Consider the following 23,583-nt stretch of genomic DNA (forward strand, 5'->3'; position numbering starts at 1 on the left):
CAAGATGTGGGTGTACCATGGATTCATATAAGGGCAATAAGATATTCTCCATCTTATTCTCTATCCCTTTTTTAATGATTCCTAACATCCTGTTCGCTTTTTTGACTGCCGCTGCACACTGCATGGATGTCTTCAGAGAACTATCCACGATGACTCCAAGATCTCTTTCCTGATTAGTTGTAGCTAAATTAGCCCCCATCATATTGTATGTACAGTTGGGGTTATTTTTTCCAATGTGCATTACTTTACATTTATCCACATTCAATTTCATTTGCCATTTTGTTGCCCAATCACTTCGTTTTGTGAGATCTTTTTGAAATTCTTCACACTCTGCTTTGGTCTTAACTATCTTGAGCAGTTTAGTATCATCTGCAAACTTTGCCACCTCACTGTTTACCCCTTTCTCCAGATCATTTATGAATAAGTTGAATAGGATTGGTCTGAGGACTGACCCTTGGGGAACACCACTAGTTACTCCTCTCCATTTTGAAAATTTACCATTGATTTCTACCCTGTCTTTTAACCAGTTCACAATCCATGAAAGGATCTTCCCTCTTATCCCATGACAACTTAATTTACATTAGAGCCTTTGGTGAGGGACCTTGTCAAAGGCTTTCTGGAAATCTAAGTACACTGTGTCCACTGGATCCCCCTTGTCCACATGTTTGTTGACCCCTTCAAAGAACTCTAATAGATTAGTAAAACATGATTTCCCTTTACAGAAACCATGTTGACTTTTGCACAACAATTTATGTTCTTCTATATGTCTCACAATTTTATTCTTTACTATTGTTTCAACTAATTTGCCTGGTACTAACGTTAAACTTACCGGTCTGTAATTGCCAGGATCACCTCTAGAGCCCTTTTTAAATATTGGCATTACATTAGCTATCTTCTAGTCACTGGGTACAGTAGCTGATTTAAAGGACAGGTTACAAACCATAGTTAATAGTTCTGCAATTTCACATTTGAGTTCTTTCAGAACTCTTGGGTGAATGCTATCTGGTCCCAGTGACTTGTCACTGTTAAGTTTATCAATTAATTCCCAAACCTCCTCTAGTGACACTTCAATCTGTGACAATTCCTCAGATTTGCCACCTACAAAAGACGGCTCAACAAGTTTGGGAATCTCCCTAACATCCTCAGCCATGAAGACTGAAGCAAAGAATTCATTTAGTTTCTTCGCAATGACTTTATCGTCTTTAAGTGCTCCTTTTGTATCTCGATTGTCCAGGGTCCCCACTGGTTGTTTAGCAGGCTTCCTGCTTCTGATGTACTTAAAAAAACATTTTGTTATTACCTTTTGAGTTTTTGGCTAGCTGTTCTTCAAACTCCTTTTGGGCTTTTCTTATTACATTTTTACACTTAATTTGGAAGTGTTTACGCTCTTTTCTATTTACCTCACTAGGATTTGACTTTCACTTTTTAAAAGATGCCTTTTTATCTCTCACTGTTCATCTTGCCTGGAAGGTGTACTGCCAAGAGGGTGATCTGGTGTCAAAGCTTGACCACCTGAGGCAGAGTGGAATGACTGTCATACCTCCCTGCTTGTTTACACAGTATACCATCGTCATGTTGTCCAACATAACTTGAACACATACAGCATAGATGAAGAGTAAAAACTTCTTCCAAGCTTCATGAACTGCTTTAAGTTTGAAGAGACTGATGTGCAGTTTGGATTCCTGATAAGTCCAAGAGCCTTGAGCCAGATGTTTATCCAGGTGCACTCCACAGCCCAATTGGGAGCTGTCCATAGCTAGTTTCTTGGTGGGGAATAAAAGAAATGCCAATGCACACAGTCTCTTTGGTTTCCCACCAGGTGAGTGATGTTAACACATTCTGAGGAATCGAGTCTCATTTGTTTGCTTGTATCATAGACCATCCTCAACCATGCCTGGGGGCACTGAAGATGGAGCCTCACAAAGAATGTCATGTAGGTGTAGGAAGTCCTATGGCCTAGAAGGACTAGACAGGATCAGTCAGTCATCGGGGGACTCAATTGAGGATGGGTGATGAGATCCCTCATCACAAGGAATTTGTCCTGCGGTAGGAAAGCCTTGGCCAAAACAGCGTTCATAGTCCCTCTGATTAATCTCCACACGGGTTATAGAATTTAAGTGAATGTCTCTAGATTTGCTTGAAATCCCAAGGAGTGTTGGAGGTTTAGCAGGGAAAGGACCATAGTCTGTACTTCCTGATATGACTGGCCTCATCAGGATAAAGAAATACTCATCTGCCCCGGTGATGCCGGTATGCTGCTACCACTGAACACTCTGGGCCATTGAGAGACTGAAGGGGAGAACTCTGAATTGAAAATCTTCCCGATCCTCTGTGAAGAAAAGGAACCTTGTGGACACTGGATAAATACCTATATGGAAACAGGCATCCTTCAAACAGAGAGCTGCACAGTCTTCTGTGTTTAGGCAGGTGTCATAAACATACACCTACGGGTAGCATAAAATCCCTCCTTTACCTGTAAAGGGTTAAGAAGTTTAAATAACTTGGCTGGCACTTGACCAAAAGGACCAATAAGGGGAGAAGGTTTTTCTTTTGTGTTTTCTGTGTGTTCTCTCCAGGTCAGCGAGGAACCAGGGCAGTGAAAATACATCTCCTAAAGTCATAGCTGAATTAAGCATCTAAGATTACAAATTGTAAGTAATAGGAAGGAAATGCATTAGATTATCTTTTGTTTTAGCTTGTGAATTTTTCCTGTGCTAAGAGGGAGGTTTATTCCTGTTTTGTTTTGTTTTTGTAACTTTAAAGTTTTGCCTAGAGGGGAATCCTTTGTGTTTTGAATCTGATTACCCTGTAAAATTACCTTCCATCCTGATTTTATAGAGGTGCTTCTTTTATTTTGTTTTTATAATAAAGTTCTGTTTTTAAGAACCTGATTGGTTTTTAGTGTCCTAAAAACCCGAGGGTCTGGTCTGTGCTCACCTTGTTTACCTATCTGGTTGGTCAATTATTCTCAAGCCTCCCAAGGAAAGGTGGTGGAAAGGGCTTGGGGGGATATTTTAGGGAAACAGGAACTCCAAGTGGTCCTTTTCCTGAATCTCTGTCTAACTCACTTGGTGGTGGCAGCAGTACCCACCCAAGGACAAGGAAGAATTTGTGCCTTGGGGAAGTTTTTAACCTAAGCTGGTAGAAATAAGCTTAGGGGGTCTTCCATGCGGTTCCCCACATCTGTACCCTAGAGTTCAGAGTGGGGAGGGAACCCTGACAGCAGGGGATTATGCAGAGCAGGGTGGTCATCCTGAAACTTGTATGACCTATGAAGTTCTTTAGCTGTCTAAAGTCGAGGATGGATCTCCAGATTCCCTTCTTTTGGGGGATAAGGAAATATCTTGTTTTGAGGAGACAGAGGCTCTAACTGGATCAGGGAGCCCACTATTTGTTTGAGAATTCTCTCATGAGAGGCATCCCTGAACAAGGATGGGTAGGAGGATTTGGGGGTGTGGTGTAAGGAAATTCTATTGTGTTGCTGCTAGAAATGATGTATAGGACCATTTGTTCAATGTGATATGCTCCCACCTTGGTTGGAAACAGGCCAGGCAGCCGCTGAAGTGTGTGTGGAGTATCTGGCGGTGTAGAGACTGGTTGGCAGCTCTCAAGAGTCCCACCAAAATGATTTTTGGAGGGAGGCTAGGATTGAGGAAGGAACAGGAGCAGGGCATTATGTCTGCTGCATTGAATTAATTGGCACTTCCTAGGAGGAATCCTATGCCCTTTCACAGTGCAAGGGCTGGGGAGCAGTATGGTGCCTATAAAGAAGAGGGTTTGAAGTGCTTTCCCCCAGGAGCTGGGGTGTGTTGCCTCAAGGAGTAGAAGGTGGTGCAGGAGTCCTAAAGGGTTTGCAGTGACTCTTCCATTTTCTCCCTGAACAGATTATTGCCCTCAAAGGGAAGATCTCCACTGTCACCTGGACCTCCTAGGGAACCCCCAAGGAGTACAGCCATAAAGCCCATCATGACTCTTGACGTTGTCATGGAACAGGAAACCATGTCTGCTGCGTCCAACAACACTTGGGGAGATGATCTGGCTATCAGCTTCCCTTCATCCAGGATGGCCTAGAATTGAGGCCTGAGTTCTCGTGGCAATTTATTAGCATATTCAGACCATTTGTTAATAAAGCCATACTTCAGCACTAGTGCCTCATAATTTGCTATGCACAATGTGATAAACTCAGGAAAGATGGCTGCACCCCTTCCAGGGGATTCAGGAGAGCCTCTGCAATGCTCTTTAGGAGGTCTTGAAGTGATCTATAACCATAGGGTGGTGCCTCATCAGACGATGTGGCAGGAATTGCTGCTGATGGATTGGGTGGGTCCAGCTGTTCTGCTTCCTCCTAACACTCCTTCAGGGACTGAGCCTTATCCCTGACAGGTGATAGCTGTGTGAACTCTCACTCTGGTTTCTGATAGTCTGGAGACCTGAAGTGAGGAATCTAGGAGCACCAATATGTTCAGTGGGTGGGAGGAGATGGACCTGGATGGGGTGTCCTGGGAGGGTACCACTGGCTCCAGGTGCAGTAATATGCTGTGCAGGATTGAGAGAGTGCCTAGGAGAGTGCCTCAGGAGGGAGGGAAGGGGGAGCCTGACGATATGTACCCAGAACCACCCACGGCAATGTTTTTGCCCCATCAGGCATTGGGATTTCTACCCAGAATTCAAATGGGCGGCAGAGACTGTGGGAACTGTGGGAAAGCTACCCACAGTGCAACGCTCCTGAAGTCGACAGTTGCCTTGGTACTGTGGACACACTCCGCCGATTAAATGCACTTAGAGCATTTGTGTGGGGCCACACACATTCGACTGTATAAAAACACTTTCTATAAAACCAATTTCTATAAATTCGACCTAATTTCGTAGTGTAGACATACCCTTTAGATATGTATTCCTCATGATGCATCCAAGGTAGATGTAAATTAAACCATGAAGCTGGTGCTCCTCATTCTGAGTGTAACCCCTTTGGGGTTTAGAGAGCATAGCCCCTTTAAATCTTTTTCCTAGTGGGCAGGGGGAGCAATGAGAGAAAGGAGGGAAACTCCAGGGTGGGCCGCTGGAGCTCCAGTGAGAGAAGGGCTGCAGCCCGCAGACCCTGACAAAGTGAAGGAAAAAAAACCTGCCTGAAGCCTGGGAAGGACAGGGCGGCCAATTGGGGAACATCCCAGGACAAAAGCCAGGAGGAGCACTATGCCAGGGAGAAATCGCCCAAGAAGAACAGGCCGAAGCTGAACGCAGTATCACCGCTGCCCAAAGCTGCATGGGGCTGTGAGCACTGGGGCTTGTAACTCTGCATTCAAAATAAGAAGGGAGGCTGCTACCTAGTTAAGTGAGAAGGTGGTCACTGTGTGGCTTTGCAGAAAGCGGCAGAAGAGGGCACCAAAGGGGTTTGTTAAAAAAGTTCACTGACACTGAAGACGACCAGAAGCACCCACAACTCACCACTAAACTAAAACTTTGCTCAAAACTCCTAAACTCTGTGTGCAGACACATTGCTTTCAGACTGTGCTACCACTGGGCCTGTGGGGCCTTGGTTTGAATGCAACCCTGTTCTACTGCTCCCCGTATATTTTCCCTTGTTGTTTTTCTCCTCTCATCCTTCTGTAAATAAATACACCCCTACCCCGATATAACGTGGTCCTTGGGAGACAAAAAAATCTCACCACGTTATAGGTGAGACCATGTTCTATTGAACTTGCTTTGCCCCCAGCCCCCCGTTCCTTGTTCCCTGAATGCCCCCTCCAGAGACCCCCGTCCCTAATCACCCCTAAGACCCCACCCACTACCCAACCCCCCTGTTCCCTATCAGGCACTCACCGGCAGCAGCGGGAAGTGGAGCAAAGCGGCCCCAGCCCACTCCACTCCGCCACTTCCCAGCCACAGCACTCAGCTTCCTGCTGCCAGTGAGTGTGGGGAGGCTGGGGAAAGGACGTCCTCCGCACTCACCGGTGGCGGGAAGTGGAGCGATGCAGCACCAGCCTGCTCCGCTTTCCTCGCCCTGGCCCCCCGCTGGGGAGGGCGGGGTTGGGGAAAGGTCCCGCGCTCACCTGTGGCAAGAAGCAGAGTGCCGCAGCTGGGAGTTGGCAGAGTGGAGTGGGCTGGGGCTGGGCTACTCCACTTCCGCTGCTGCTGGTGAGTGCAGGGGGGATCCCTTCTGCCAAGCCCCTCCCCCAAGCTACACAGCTGGGGCTGTGGTGAGGGAAGCGGAGCAAGCTGCTCCTGGCCTCCCGCTAATCCCCCGGGCTTCTCTGGAACTGCGGGGCCACCAAAAGTGCCCCCCAACAGCTCTTGCCTCCCAGACCCTGACCAACCCTTATCCAACCCAGACCCTCTGCCCCTTATCCAACCCCTCGGCCTCGGCCCAGCCCGTCACCCTTAACACGCTGCTCAAAGCAGCGTATTGGAGCTTTACCATGTTGTATGCGAACCCGCGTTATATCGGGTTGCGTTATATCGGGGTAGAGGTGTATCTCCCTTTGTTATATCCATTGTACTTTTCCTGTGGGTGTGTATGTTCACTCTGGGGGGGTTAAAACAGGTGCCTCTGGGGTGGTAAAAAATTTTCCTGCTGCATTCCTGCGCATGCTGTCCCTTGGCCAAAGCTGCCTGCAAAGGAGACTCCATATTGGCCATCAGGGCACTAAAGTTACATGGGAATAAAGAATGAGTGTACAATTTTATTTTTTTTCTGTTCCAGTGGTACAGGAATGGAAAGACATCTGAGCTTGTGGCTGGACACTATTTAGTGACACATACTGAAATGAGGGTTCTGCAGCAGAAGGGGGGGGGAGCTTTCTGATTTATTAGAAAGAAAAAGGGATTTCAGTTTCCACTGAAAGTGATCTAGCATATTTCACAAACACCAACCCATTTTCTTTTCTTGAAAAAAGAAAATAAGAATGTATTTAAAAATGTAATTGCTATCACTGGTCTGTTAAAGTATAAAGTAAATGAACTTCTTCTATTTCCATCTATCAATGAATCGTCTTTCGGATCTCTTTGTAACTGTGGTGTCCCTGCGAAGTGTCAAGACCAACGGGAATTTTTGATCATGTGAAATAGTGATGCCATTGCACAAATGGTCTTGGAAGAAAACCAAATAGAAAATAAGACCAATGACCATGTAAAGATTTTAGACTATAGCCTTTTAGGGCCCTAAAACTGCTGTAATTTCACTGGGTCCTGTGCAGTTACAGATTCTATTGTTCATTTTCCTGAGTCCAGCATAAGTGACTGACATATTAGTATCCTCAAATCTTGATTGGTGTTCTCAAGGATCAAATGGGTCACGATCGTTAGACATATTATGCTGCATTTTGAATTGCCAATTAATAAATACCAAAATAGATGATGATAGGAGAGTAAAGCTATGCAGAATCAGGCACAACTTAAACTCCATAGTAGCAAGGAATTCTGAGAGAAGCCTATTATTAAAGCAGGCTTGCAGTTTTAATTGACACATTGATGAAAACTATTACAGATCTGTAATACTACACATGAGGAAAAGCATTGTGATTCAACTGTTGGGATACAAAGAAATGCAAATGAAACAACAGTGTGACTTTCCCCTTGGGGTTAGAGGCCAAGGATCTTTCACATTGATCCACTGTGTGCTTAACATGTTCATAATCGCCATAATCTAATCGCCTTTTATGATGAGATTACTGGTTCTGTGGATGAAGGGAAAGCAGTGGATGTATTGTTTCTTGACTTTAGCAAAGCTTTTGACACGGTCTCCCACAGTATTCTTGTCAGCAAGTTAAGGAAGTATGGGCTGGATGAATGCACTACAAGGTGGGTAGAAAGCTGGCTAGATTGTCGGGCTCAACGGGTAGTGATCAATGGCTCCATGTCTAGCTGGCAGCCGGTATCAAGTGGAGTGCCCCAAGGGTCCGTCCTGGGGCCGGTTTTGTCCAATATCTTCATAAATGATCTGGAGGATGGTGTGGATTGCACTCTCAGCAAATTTGCGGATGATACTAAACTGGGAGGAGTGGTAGATACGCTGGAGGGGAGGGATAGGATACAGAAGGACCTAGACAAATTGGAGGACTGGGCCAAAAGAAATCTGATGAGGTTCAATAAGGACAAGTGCAGGGTCCTGCACTTAGGACGGAAGAACCCAATGCACAGCTACAGACTAGGGACCGAATGGCTAGGCAGCAGTTCTGTGGAAAAGGACCTAGGGGTGACAGTGGACGAGAAGCTGGATATGAGTCAGCAGTGTGCCCTTGTTGCCAAGAAGCACTTGGCATTTTGGGATGTATAAGTAGGGGCATAGCGAGCAGATCGAGGGACGTGATCGTTCCTCTCTATTCGACATTGGTGAGGCCTCATCTGGAGTACTGTGTCCAGTTTTGGGGCCCACACTTCAAGAAGGATGTGGATAAATTGGAGAGAGTCCAGCGAAGGGCAACAAAAATGATTAGGGGTCTGGAACACATGACTTATGAGGAGAGGCTGAGGGAGCTGGGATTGTTTAGCCTGCAGAAGAGAAGAATGAGGGGGGATTTGATAGCTGCTTTCAACTACCTGAAAGGGGGTTCCAAAGAGGATGGCTCTAGACTGTTCTCAATGGTAGCAGATGACAGAACGAGGAGTAATGGTCTCAAGTTGCAGTAGGGGAGGTTTAGATTGGATATTAGGAAAAACTTTTTCACTAAGAGGGTGGTGAAACACTGGAATGCGTTACCTAGGGAGGTGGTAGAATCTCCTTCCTTAGAGGTTTTTAAGGTCAGGCTTGACAAAACCCTGGCTGGGATGATTTAACTGGGAATTGGTCCTGCTTCGAGCAGGGGGTTGGACTAGATGACCTTCTGGGGTCCCTTCCAACCCTGATATTCTATGATTCTATGATTCTATAATCTTTGGGTTGAAAAATATGTCCACCTGACAAAGTTTCATTAGGGAAGATGCAGACAGATACCATTCTAAAAATAAAAAAAGAAGAAAATAGGAAGAAGGAAGAGAAGAGAAATGAGTGCAAATGTGCAACATATTGGAAGAGAAAAAGATGCAAAGGACAATAAGAGGTATTCCACCACAACAGCTTTTCTCTCCCTTAACTCCCTTCTGTTTAATCCATCTTTCCTATTTTCTATCACCATCTCTTCTTCCCCCACCCCAAACTCTTCTCATTAGCTCTCCCATGCACCAGTCTCTTTTGCCTTTCCTCATATTGTTTCCCTGTTGTCTGTTTTTCATCCACCAACTTTAAACACTTTCAGATACTGTATAATTCTCTTCCAGGGGCCAGTGGTTGCCTGCGGTGCTTCTGTTCTGCTGAGTCAGCTTTATAGGAAGCAGCACTTAATGGCAATCACTAAGAGGAGATGGTGCTTCTGGCCATGCCAGTCCCGTATATTAGAACAGTAGAGACAGAAGCCGTAGCAGGAAGAAGTTCATTATCAAACTTTGATTAGTAAACATTTCTGGAAGGTAAATTTTCAAACTACATCATAAATTTCAGTGTAGTTACAGTAACAGATTTGAAAGTGGTGAATAACATCTAAAAAACTACAGCATGCCTTGTACTGTCCCAAAATTTTGCCTCCTTTTGGGAGAGAACTGAGGACTGAGATCCTTTCTAAGCATCCAATATTAAAGTTATAAAAAAAGAAAAAAAAAAGAAAGACTGAAAGAATAAAAATAGATTTATATTAAGAAACATCCTTAATACAATAGATGATACTTCAGCCATGCAATTCCCTTTACTATTAAAAAGGTAAAGGAAAAAGGCTCTGACTTACCAATATACTAATTTTGCAAATCTCAGTGACCTAGAAAAATATTTCCTCAAATAGTTTATATTTATATACTATATATTAAAGGGCATACAGTTAAATTTCTTCATAGCCATTTGGTAGATTAACATTCATCAATTACCCCAGCTGAGAGCATTTATTGAAGTAATTCTTACTTTAGCTTCTGAAGTTGGTTCCAAAAAGCACAGGCGATTCCCAAGTCCCTCAGCTGCCAGGCAGAACTTTCGCTGTTCTTTCTGAATGTTGGCAACACACTGAAGTACTACTTCATCATCCTGTCAAGAAACACAAGAACTAGTGAGAAAATATAAAATACCTATAAAGTTTGGAGCAATGACATATGAGCTACATTATTACAAGTCTGGGATTTTGCATCTGTTTAAAGTTTGCAGCGGTATTGTATCTGTGAGAGTCCCAGGATATGAGAGAGACATGGTGAGTGAGATAATATCTTTGATTGAACCAACTTCTGTTGGTGAAAAAGACAAGCTTTCAAGCTTTACAGAGTTCTTCTTTAGGTATTACCTCACTCACCTTGTCCATCTATTTAAAGACAGTCATGTATCCATATTTTCACATGTGCCATTAGAACGTGAGGGCTTTAATCATATAACTACTTTTTAATCAGGGACCAGGTTAGGCAAAAATTGGAATACATCATGTTTATATGGTGCTGAATTGTTTTGGAAGTTTATTTTTGTCATTTTAATTTCCTCATCTATAAAAATTTGTATTTGGAATAGGACATAAAGAGTGTTTTGCTAACAGTTTAAGTGAACAGAGTGAAATAGAAGAGAAAGGAAAGCAGGTTTCTGTCTAGCAGTAAGTAAAATGAACAACTTTGAATTTGTCCTGATTGTAAGTTATGTGGACTGGGATAACTGCATCCAAGCTAAAGCTTACTTCTCTGAGTTAACAAGAAAAGAATCTGAGTCCTTTGCCAACATCTTTGAGTTTAAGAGACAACTTTGGCCCAAGTTCACTAGAGGAGGAGGCAAGTCTGAGATCATACTTAAATTTTTCAGGTCTGTCGACTGTGTGGGTATGTTGGATGGAAGCCCACTACACTAGGTTCAGGTGATTTTTCCAGACTAATTTTCCATATACTCCTGTGGAAATACCAACATTGCAGGATCACAGTATTGGAGCAACAGCCAAGAGAGTGCCAAGATTTTTTTCTCCAGGATATTTTCACAGTATGTTCTATGATAACAATTTTTTAAAAATCCAGCTTTTCCCAACAGTTATCAATCCCTTTGATTACACAATTTCTCCTATACTTAGGATAGACAATATCTATTGCAATGGTTGGCTAAGATTGACTACAAAGACTTCTTCTCTAGCAGCTCAGGATGCAGAGTGAGTAGAAAGGGAAAAAAATGAAAATTGCTTGTTCACAATCTTGGTAAATAAAGGGCACATGAAGTTAAAACTTCCTAAAGCATTTCTTTGGTGTCAACAGGAAATACTGGATGTAACTGAGTTTGCCTTTACTAATGTACACTGTTGCCTTCTCTGCCATACACAAGTCATTAGCTAAATTTGGGGCCCAATCTACAGTCCTTGCTTAAACCAATGACTGCAAGAGAAATGTCACCCGTGAATGTAAGACTGGTCCAAAGTAATCACAGTTCCAAAATAAAACTGTATTTACTTCCACTTGAAGGTATGTAATCACAATGGGCACTTTTAATCAAATGTTATGGTTTCCTGGACTATTGCTGTTGATATGCTTCAATCAAGGCATGTGTCAAGAAGGAACCCCTCCCCCCCCACATTTAATCTAACAATTGCATATTTAATAACTCCAAAAAGATAGTAAACATCATTCCTCTATCTGGTAGCAAGTAGCAAACCCCACAGGCAGCTATGTACAACAGAGAATTAGAACGATTCTAACCTGGACCCTGAGACACCTGGGCTGTCTATGTGACCCTAGCCAAATCACAGTGTCTCTGTGCCTCAGTTTCCTATATGTAAAATGGGAATAATAGCACTTTCCTTCCTCACAGGGGTGTTTTGAGTTTAACTACATTAAAGATAATGAGATATTATGCTAATGAGGGCCAAATAAGTAGCTAAAATACATAATCAATTTATACTACAAATGACATCTTTGTAAAGGAAAATAAAGTAGTAGCTTTAAGGAGGAGGGACTGGAGATATTCACCATTATACACTCAAACTATTTTGGGGATATCATTGTTGCTCCACCAAACTACAGCTATAAATCAACTTGTGAGGCAGTGAAAAAGGGTAACTGTTATCTAAACTGTGGATGGTATACATCAAACAAGGTTCTTAGCCAATACTGGAGTTCTTCCACTGCATTAGAAATTCCCTGGTTATGGTATCACACATATTCTGGAATAGATTATTGCTTGTATTTGTTTAAAAAAGAACTAAAAGAAATTATTTTGCCTTATTTACCAGTACACTACAGCCACCATCTTGGATTCCCTAGCTGCACAATTTGAAGACATTTTAATGCTTCATTTAATTTAAAAATCTTTGAGCATTACCAATGATCAAAGAGACATTTTATATCTAAAAGGAAGCTTTTAAACCTTCAAAACACAGGGCCCACATAGATTCACTCCTCACAGCACAAATCTCCAAGGTAAACAATATACCAGAAAAGGAGGAAAACGAGTTTTATTTTCTTCAAATTTAGCTCTACGTGGGCAATTTTACTATCTAATTATCCTGTTATGTTTTAGTTTTTTAAACATTTTAGGAATTATTGTACATCACATTCCGAAAAGAACACTTTATAAATAACCACCAAGTTCTGCAAACCATTACTCACTTCATAACTTAGATGAAAGATGATATAAGCATGCCAAGATAGATTAGTTGTGGTTTTCAACCCTTTTAGGATACACCTGCTACTGGCAAATAATGTAACATATTTTAGCTATCAGGTATTTCACAGTCCATCAAAATATACCACATAATAAATGCCTACAGAAGAAAAAAAAGGATAAAATAAGAGAAATAGGGTGTTTCCACCTAGCTACAGTGTTATACTGGTGTAAATTATTCTGGTCATGCCAGATACTTCAGCATGTGGAGATGTTATGCAACAGGTCACTTGCACAGATATCATCAAAAGGCAACATTGCTTCTTCTTTCCAAGTACTGTATGCAGGTAAAATGCTGTATTACTTAGTAGTACCACAGATAATGACACTACAAAAAAGTAAGAGAATTTAATCTGGGAGGGACAAAAGGTTTTTGACCTTGGAAATAAGAGGAAGTCACCATTACATTGGAAATACAAAAGCAGAGCATGCTTTTATCTTTTTACCAGATGGCTACTCTCCGCCTTGTTACTATTCTTTTCAGATAATCTCTAACTAAACTACATGGCTGGCTACTATATTTAAGACAGACCATTTGGCAGTTGATGACAGTCCTATAGTTAGTTTTGTATATCACCAGCCACACAGCTTGCTAAGTGATACAGAATGCATGTTCAGCAATTTTCATTTCCAAGGTTGTTTTTTTTCTATAGAACATAGTGTATTGCCCATTGGGAGACAGGCAGCATTTTAAAGACCATATTAACCTTTCTTTTTGCCACAACCCTCTCCTATAATTTCCTCCATAATGTATTCTTTCATATATCCTTCAAATTCTTCAGTACAGAGATGGTTGCTGCTTTCTTCAGTTAAAAAATTAAAAAGCAATCCAGCTTAATAGTCCACTATTCAATAGTCAAAGAGTGTCAGATCAATAAACAGAGGCGGACATATATCTCTACCAAAAGTTTGAGAAAGAAAAAGAGAGAGATATAAAATGAAAATACAAAGATATTTTCAACATTTTTCTTCACAATACTCCTATATCAGTACTCCAACATATGTGCCCTTGAGAGACTCAAAATCAAGCTAACAGAGACTAAAATGTCCAATACCCAGGATTAGAATAAAATTGAAGTTTGACACGAACTATGTTTATCGCTGGACAATTTTAACTTATTGATAAAATAGAGTCAGAATTATATTTATTTTATTTTTTTTAAACATTCAACTTGCTGTGTATATTTAGTTTGTATATGGATTATATCAATATATTACACATACCATATTAATAGTATACAATACTTATGCATAGCAGAGGCATTAATTACAACAACTCCATAGTTAAGATTGTGTGATGCAGTTAAAGTAGGCATTTACTCCCACTGATATTAGGAAAAATTAAGTATTACCTTCCCAAACCCTCACTCCTTCCTTTAAAAGAAAAGAAAAGAAAAGAAAAGAAAAGAAAAGAAAAGAAAAGAAAAGAAAAGGTAGCAAAATTTAGTTTGTGAAAGTTAAGTGACTCTGTTCAACAAAGTGAAAAAGTGAAAGTAATACTGACCTATTTTGGGAAAATTTCACAGGTTTTATACTGTCTCATTGGGTTCCTGTAGTTAACAATGTAATTTAGCAACCTCAAACTTCTAAGCGTAGATATTGATAATAAGAAAAGGAGTACTTGTGGCACCTTAGAGACTAACCAATTGATAATGTCACCAATGATACATTAAATATTGACACCATGAATTATTTTTACATTTTTCACTGTACTCTTTTTCACTTATACCACAGAACTTGACAATGAATGGATTTTACTATGGATGAGAGAAGACTTTTTACTATGATGAAGCTGAGGTATATAGAGCTTTAAGAAGTAAAACAACTGTGTGTGTGGTTACTACACCTTTATGGCCTGGAACATTCTGGATGGACAGAACTCCAAAAGACATGTCAGTCAAATTTTATGTACAGCTCAAATTACAGACTGAACAAAAGAATGAAAAGTGCTGCACTGTAAACTTGTAAACAAGGACTCCCTGTGCCAACTTGATTGTCCTACTTTATTTTTGTGTGTGGTTATAGTTATCCAACTAAAGTCACCATAGATAAGGGCATGAATTGGTTATTTGGCCAGGAGACAACAGAAGTCAATATAAAACACAATTATCCAAAGCCTGAGCCAGGATTTATTGGGCCTAGGACAAGATGTCAAAGTTGGTCCCAGCCACAAGCAATGACGACTCTCCCTCTCTTCCCTAAGTCTATTCCTCACACATCACATCTGGCTGTCCACTAATTGTTTACTTCCAGGGGCTCAGTTCCCCTTTGCTTCTGCCCCTTAGTTTTTAATGCATCTTCTTGTCCAGCCCAGCATACACAGTCTTCATTCCACTTTAATTTCCTTCAATATTTGACTGGCATGACAAGCTATACAAACGTTGCTAAAGTGTAAAATAGACTTTGTTACTCAGATCTCTATCTGAGGTGAGCATGACTTGTCCAGGATGGGGTTATAGCCTAAGTTCCCTCTACATTGCGTGGCTGCGCAGCAGTCTATTAAGCACTGCAGAGGAGCTCAGGGCTGCGTCTGGCAGAGATCCCTTTCCCTCAGCCCTGGATCCAACCCAGCCTAGCCACAGACGTGCCGTGGCCGGGAGATATGCGCACCCTCCCCCTTCCCCAACCAAGCCCGGTCTGGCCCGGAGCTGCCATGGGAAAGGCGCCTCTCCCCTGGCCCCAACCCAGCCCCGGCCTGGCCCTGCTGCAGCCGTGAGAGAGGTGCGCCACCTCCCGCAGCCCAGGTGCTGTTGCGGGGAGAGAGAGCTGTGGGGAGTCCTCTTGCCCCGTCACAGCCCAAATTGCTCATCCCTAGTCCCACCCCAGAGCCCGCACCCCCAGCCAGAGCCCGCACCCCAACCCTTTGCCCCAGCCCTGAGCCCCCTCCCACACTCTGAACCCCTCGGCTCCACCCATCATGTGAATTTTGATATATGCACCAATATGACACATCACCTCCATACTGGTGCACATAACAAAATTATTTCCCCACATGCGAGGGAGAAATTAGAGGGAACATTGGTTATAGCACCAGGAAGCAAATTGCCATTGCAATTTCTCTCTTCTTCAGTAAAAGATCACATTCTCATAGAGCTAAATCTGAATGTACAGTTCCCATCAGTACGGTCCACTTTATATGTGGGTAAACTCCAACTGTGCGCCACACTGTCCAGGTTATTTGTGATGCTAATAAAGATGATTTGGAGCAGTGGTTCTCAACCTTTTTAATAATGCAACCTCCTTAAAGACATCCTGGGGCCCTGTCATGACTAGTTTCCTCTTTAGGAACATGAGATGGACATGGTGGTTGCACTTTTCAGCTTAAGATCCCCTGCTTTTGAAGAAAATATTAGTGCACCAGATCTAAAAAGTCTCCTTACAGGAAATTCTCTTTTTCTCTTCTGTCACTATAAGAAGCAAAAATTCAGCTTGATTTCCTCTTTAGATGGAAGAATTTTTTTTTGTATTTAAATACTGAATTCTCTAATCTGTTCCCTGAGTAACAATTTAAACATTCCTATTTGACAATATCTACTTAATAAAAAAAAATCAAACTCATTTAGGTTCTGTTCATGTGCTCCCTGGAGTAATAATTCTCTATTTATACTAAAACACACACAACAACAAAGGAAACAGCGACACAAAAAACACTTCAACATGGAGTTAGAGTTGCTGTCAGCAAGGGCGCCAGAACCTTTGTAGAAATGGGGGAGGGGTCCAATGCCAAAGGGTCCCCTTCCTCTTTGTGGATGGCTGCTCTGACCGCGAGCCAGGTGTCATCTCTTCTGGTGCCACAGCAGCGCCTGGTAGGCAAAAGTGTAATTTGCAGCACCTCCCTGGCAGAATCTATTATTCTGGGGTGGGGGGTGGGTGGGGGGAAATCTGCAGGAGACATTATTTCTGTGCTTATGTTTCTTTTGCTAAAAAGTGGGAGGGCCATGGCCCCCTGTCTCTCCGCCTCCAAGATACAGCACCAGTGGCTGTCATCCATTCCTAAATAATATAAACACTAAAAGTAGTACAGGAAATCTTGCATTAATATCCTTTCAGAAATAATTTATTCTTTCATATATAGTTATCTTTCCACCAGTGAGATCGCTGTGTGCAGTGGCAGGCAAAAATATGTACAAAAATCAATTTTAACAGAACGATGACTGAGTTGCTGAGCAGTGAGTCAGTGATCTACTGAATCAATACACGCATGTTCAGCAGCTATTATGGCTTCTGCTCAATTCATCAGTTTTCCAGCACACTCAGGATCTAAATGAAACTGCTACATGATGTTCTTGATTTATGTTGCTGTGGATACTCCCTCTGAGGGTTTGGCATTCTCTTGTGGTACAGTACATACAGCCCAGAACTGAGAAGCACAGTGCAAAGGTATATATAATACATTTGAATCTGTATAGAGGCTGTATTTAATAATGCAACCAGTTTTACATGTTTAGCTTGAACTAGTTGGGAAAGATAGACACCACTACATTTACTTGGATACTTCAGGTTGCAACATGCAATGTGCCCCAACCCAAACCCATGTATTCAATACTTTTTCTCAAAAATAAGGATGAACAAACCCAAAAATCACTGAACTGCCATTGTAGATGCTTGTTGAGAAATAAAGGATCTTAGCTATAAAACTGTAATAAAAATAAGCGGTTTTTTCAAAGGACAATGTCAAATTTTGTTTGCATACTCACACTAAGTGTTATGGGAGTCATATCTAAAACTGCTATGCAACTCTTTGAAAATATGTCCTATAATAGCAAGGAGACTGGGCAAGGGAGCGAGGAGGGAACCAGAATTGGGGGTGGAGGGAAAACTAGGACTTGAATGAAGACCCCAGAGGAGTAGATTGAACCTGGTTGGGCAAAGAGGTTAAAATTGGGTGAGGAGCTGGGAAATGGGTGATGGGGGTGGGGGTTAGGATGAGGAGATTGATGAGTAGAGACAAGGGGAAAAGAGGTTGAACTTCTGGGGAACAGAGACAGAAGGGTCTGCATCCACTAAAGAACACTCCCTGTAGGAGCCCAGAATGCAACCCAAGATTCCCAAGTTTCACCATTCCTCTGCTGTCAGCAAATATCTGTGAAAACAACTAGCAAAGTGTTTGTCTCATCCCCCTCTAGTGGCTGGTCCATGTAGAGGATGACAGCCTAGTATTGCTATCAGTCACTCTGTGAGCTAAAGCAGTCTGTGATCTTTGCTGTGGAACAAATGATTCCAACCTGTGCTAAATGAGTTCTCATATCATTCCTCTTTTTATTTTCTCTTTTGTTATCAAGTTTAATTCACTCTTAACTACCTCAGTCAATCTGTCCCTGAGGAGATTGGTTCCCCTTCTACTGATGTGGAAGCCATCCAAATTATACAGCCTCCTCTCCTTACAGAAGGTGGACCAAAGTTTCACAAAACCAAAACCCTCCACCCTAAACCACTTACCTAGTCAGTGGTCCACTTCCAGAATCTTGTGCCTTCTGTCTTCCTTTGCTTGTAGGACAGGAAGGATCTCATGCTTCTGAGCTCCCTGAAGTAATCTATTCTCTGCAAGACAACCAGCTATGCAGTATTATTCGTTATTAGTAGAACTATCATCAATCCCTGCCCATTGACTTCGGAAGCCTATTCAATCTTAGAGTGACATCTCTTATCTTCACTCAGGCAAGACAGAACCCTGTCCTGTTGTCTGCTTGTCCTTGCAGAATGTTCTTTTGATTCTTCTGAGTATTGAATTCCCAACAAGGATAGTTGGTCTTCCTTGGATTACTAGAGAACTCTTTGTGGGCAAGCTTGTTTTCTTACAGGTTGGGCCTAGCTGCCATCCACAGGTATGTCCTGCACATGTCACCATACCCTTGAACCAGCTAGATCTGGAAAGGTATCTTCCACTGTTTCCAGGTTCAGCACCTGGTATCAACTGGAATCTTCTAGCTGTGTGAAATTCCTCCTGGTCCTCTTCTCTCTGGTGACCACAGCCTACTCATCCTCATCTGTCTCCAGTCATGAAGAATGTTCATTTCATTAGAGTAGAAACCTTCTAATCTATATTCAGGTAGGTGTGGTTTTCCAGGCAACTTTTTCAATTACAAGCAAGCCGTCTCTCAGGTCTGAAGAAATTTCACATCCCTCATTCAATTTACATAAATGGAATCCTACTGGATGTATTTAGTTATTTCAGCCAAAGATAAAAAAAAAAAATCTAGTAATGAAATATTTGTGCCCACAGAAAGTTTAGACACCCTCCATGATTTTTTTATACTTTTCCACTTCAAATAATTAAGTCAGCTCAGAATTAAGCACCAACATACCATCTTTCTATATAAAGCACAGCATTTAGAAAGTCCCCATTTTCTCATACAGCTGCAAGTAATTGTTGTTTCAATCTATTCACTAAAAGAGAAATAATGCTGCAATCTAAGTAACAATATATACTAGGAGACAAATCAGAACAGATGGTCCTAACAACGGAACACCTGAGATTACTTTCCTTTCTTCACTCTAAATTACTTTCTCATCACTAAATTCTTTCACAAAAATAAGAAAATAAATGTTGACTTGTGTCATTTTTCTACAAGAATGTCAGACATTTCTCTCAGATATAGGAACAAAGAAGGAAAATGTCAAGTTAGCAGTGCATTATCTATTTGGGCAAAACTCAGAAGAGATTATTGTCATATATTTCACACATATATAGTTACACTTAGGTAACATAACCGCATAATAAGCAACTAGTTTCACTGCTTTTATGCCCCCAATGAAATTCAAAGATATTAAAAGGGCTCAGAATTTAGAGGCAGAACATTGTTTCAGATGTATTTATTTTTAATTAAATGTTCTAAGGATATCTATGGTGCCCATCCAGTGGTCTTGGGTACCTCTTCCACCAGTTATAATTACAACATAAAACTGACAAAGAACTGCCCACATATATATCCACCTCAATCCACACCCACCTCAACAGCGTTCACAAAGAAAGAAAAAAAGATGGACATTGTGAATTACTTGGAAGGTTAAACTGATGATCTGACAGAGCAATGTGGAGGGAGCAAGTACCAAAATTCCTTGCAGAGAACACCTTGTCAGCAGTTCCCTCTTGTTTATACTGAGGAAGCTCTAGCTCAAGCACTGGGCCAGTTTCTCTGCCCTTGCTCCTGCCTCTTTGCTGCCTGAGTGGCACAGAGGAGCCAGAATCTCTCAGTAACTGCCAAGTTGATCGGTTGAAAGGAATTCTGAGCTGGTGTTATGCTGGTGGAGCCAACTTCTATACCAACCACCATTTCCAACCCAGCATCAGCGGTGTAATGGACCTTTGCTCTGCTACATCAAATCACAGCTGGAGTAGTGTCCCTTTAGGAGCCATAGCCAGCTGTTGTAAGTTCGAATGCCCCCTTAAATACAAGTTGGAGCAGCAATAACGAGCCCCCTTTTGTTTAGTGGGTCTTGGTGCAAGAGACACTGTGGCCCTCTATATTTTCTATGTATACTAGCTAATACAATAACATAATCTCTTTGACAGCAATGTTTCATGATCTGAAGAGTTAGGGCTGAGAAAGAGAGCATATTTCATATTTCTCATTATTATTTTATTGTGTATATTTTCTGTTTAATTTTAAACACAGAAGAGGCAAACAACTACCTATATTTCAGCCCATTTCCTCATTAGTAATCCATTTGGTAGTGGGGGTTGAGTTGGCATCCCAGAGAGCAAGGGGGTTCAGAAGCTTACTAAGCCAATAGATACGCCAAACCCCAACACCCCAGGTATCTTGCACAGGCCACTGATAATATTTAGCACTTGTATAACACTTTTAATTTGCTACCTGCCCCAATAACTGCAGAGTAACCTCTGTACAGAGGACCAAATGAGAGTTAAAAATGCTTGGAGGTTCCAACTGTCACTAATAAAAATACAGGAAACATAATTTAAAAACTTTGAGCTCTTTGTGCAAGGTCACTTGCAGTATACTGTTAGACAACATATATATAAACTTCAGGGCAAAAGACAACAGCTCCAAAATGCAAAATAAATTAAAAACAAACAAACAATGCTCAGCTAGTGTTTGTGTGTATTAATTTTTGGTATCTAAATACACATTGGCAAAAGATATTTTAATGTCTTTTCATTTAGTATAAATGATCATAACAGCAGTCCTTACTAGTTACACTAAAATTTATAGTACAGAGTTTAAAGAAAGTCCACTTATCTAGACTTAAAATATACAACATGTTGACAAAATAAAAACAAGATTCTTAACCTAAATTAAACAACATAGTTTTGTGGATTTTTGCCCAGCAACAAACTATCTCTGAGTTTTTAATATCTGGGTTTCACTATTTGCTGTAGTAAACCTCTGTTTTTATAGTGTTTGCACTATTCCATCTTTAAATCTTCATTCTGGCTTATTTTAGAAAGAACCTAGAAAGCCAAATGCTGTATGTTTTTATGCAAAGCTGTAATTACTTTTCAGTACTTTCAGATATGATTAAACAAACACTTCGGGTTCAATCCTGACACCTTACAAGAAAGGTGTATAAGAGAGAAGTTTGGGACGATCTCTATGTACTATGAGGGCGAAAGGATTTATACCACACTTTGGTTTGCTTTACTCTTACTGCGGATGAGGACATAGGTGCTCTTTTATGCTGTAGTCCATCCAAGCCCTCCATTGTCAGTTTCTACACCTCTTCCCCCCCACAGATATTTCCTTTTATGTATTTTGGATTTGTCTTCATAGTCAACCCCCTCAAACATGTTTGTGAAGATCAACATCTGGAAACTATTATCTGGAGCACAATTATATTTCTATAGAATGAACAGCATTCCAAAGGACAATCATATTTATTCTCAAAATACATAAAAAGTGTTCCCTATCACAATAAATATCTATGGGGTTCTGTGGAAAAAAATAGTTTTTAATTACATCATCATGCGCTAACATAATTAGAACTGGCCGAAACTCAGGATTCCTGGTTTGCAGGAAATTTTGACATTTCAAAGTTGGTTTTGTTCTGATTTGGACTGAAACTAAACATTTTCAAGAATTTTTTTCCCCTTAATCAGAAATTCAGTGAAATTTTCATTCAGAAAACACTGACACATGGTATTTCCAAAATGAAATGTGCTCCCCAGGACCCCAGCAACTGGTGACTGAAATTTGACATAACTCTTGTCCATTTCACCAGGCTAAAAACATGTAGTGCAAGGGACAAGAATCATGTCAGTTGCTGTCAGCTGCTTTCAGTACTGGCCGGGGAGTCTGGAGGCCCTGGAATAGTCTGCACAGCAGTTGCTTCACAGCTGCAGACCTGTAAGGCCTGGGGTCCCTAACCCCAGGGCCATCTGTATCAGAGAACTGTCCCAGTGCCATGTAACCTAGAAACCCTGGGGTCCCCAGGAATCCACCAGGAAACCACGCAGGCTTTGAACAGAAACCTACCTGTGATTTGATGAATGTTCAAACCCAAGATGTTTCCCTGACACATTTCAGGTTTAACAAATCAGCATTTTTGAGCCATCTCTAAGGATAATACATATTCACAAAGGGGTGCCTGTGCCACCTTAATTCTGACATTTCCTAACTTGTGAGTGCTTGACTTTGCAATCTTGATATTCTTTTAACATTGTTTTTAATGCAATATTATATATACTGTAATAAAGAAGTCTCTGTATTTTTGAGCCTCAATCATGAATAGTGTTGAAAAATAATAAATATATTTTAAAAAATTAAGTATATGCCAAGAAGATATTGCGAATCTTCCCTGTTGTGAATGCCTTGGTTAATGAACCACCTGTACCCAGATCAGATGATAATTACTGTCATTAGAAGTCTATATTTTGTGTACAATATTCTCTGAGTGCTCACATTTGAGACTGACCACATTACAAACCAATGAATTACAATGAACATCCTTAAAAAGCCTACTATTGAATTTCACAATTATTTTTTCTCCAAAAATTTTAATAACTCAAGATGCTTACAAAACTGCAATCAAATTCACTTCAGACTGATTAATTGTACAAAACAAACATCATGGGATTATCACTTCAGCATAATCTTCTCAGTAAAAGGAAACAAAATCAAATATTTCTCCTTTATGCAACTTTCATTTAAAAACCATCTCAAAAATAAATGGAAAACTTATCAAAAAATAAAACCCCAGAACACAATGCAAACAACCCTTTTTGTACTGTTTGCTTTAGATTGAAGTAAAATACCCATTATGAAGCACTGCAGAAGACAACTTTCACCGAGTTTAGTAAGAGCTTGTCTACAAAGGGCGTTATTCTGGAATAGCTATTCCTGATTAACTCAGTGTGTGAATGCTCTTTTTCTGGAATAAGAGTGCCGTATTCTGGATTATTTCAATCCATTTTGGAAGTGGATTAAGATAATTCAGAATAAAGTACTCTTATTCTGGAACAAGAGCATCCATACAGGGAGTTAATCAGGAACAGTCAATCTACTTTAAATTCACAATTCACCTTATTCCAGATTAATTTTCATGTGCAAGCAAGCAAGCCCTAAAACCACTCCGCAGACAAATTTATAAACTGCTCAGTATAGAGGGCAGAATCTTGTCAACACCACAGATAAATTTTGCACAGCCCAATTTATGTCATATTATGCAAATTGTACCAATTTATATTTTGCAACATTTTGCATATAAACATTAACATCATCTTTAAAAATATTGTGTGAATTTAAGGCTGAGGAAAGGCATCAGCTTGAGGGTACATCCACACAGTGCGCAGTTGTGTGCCTCCCAGCCCAGACTGACAGATTTGTGAGGCTTGTGCTACCACTCGAAAAATAGCTGTGAAGCCATTGCTCTGAAGTTGCAGCTCAGGCTGGAGCTCGGCTCTGAAACTCATTCTCCTTCCTAGGCTTCAGAGCCCACACTCCAACCTGAACTGCAATAGCCACACAGCTATTTTTAGCACGGTAGTGCAAGCC

At 41.1% G+C, this 23,583-nt stretch overlaps 1 protein-coding gene across 1 annotated transcript in view; it reads right to left on the reverse strand.

Annotated features, from left to right (window-relative positions):
- The window catches only part of RYR3 (ryanodine receptor 3), a 581,477-nt gene that overhangs the window by 470,712 nt on the left and 87,182 nt on the right, over window positions 1-23,583 (reverse strand). The window contains exon 3 of the mRNA XM_073348839.1: window positions 9,923-10,042. Coding sequence (XP_073204940.1) covers window positions 9,923-10,042 — 120 coding nt within the window. The remainder of the gene's footprint in view (window positions 1-9,922; window positions 10,043-23,583) is intronic.

The sequence above is a fragment of the Lepidochelys kempii genome, chromosome 6, assembly GCF_965140265.1.
Source record: "Lepidochelys kempii isolate rLepKem1 chromosome 6, rLepKem1.hap2, whole genome shotgun sequence".
Taxonomy (NCBI): domain Eukaryota; kingdom Metazoa; phylum Chordata; order Testudines; family Cheloniidae; genus Lepidochelys; species Lepidochelys kempii.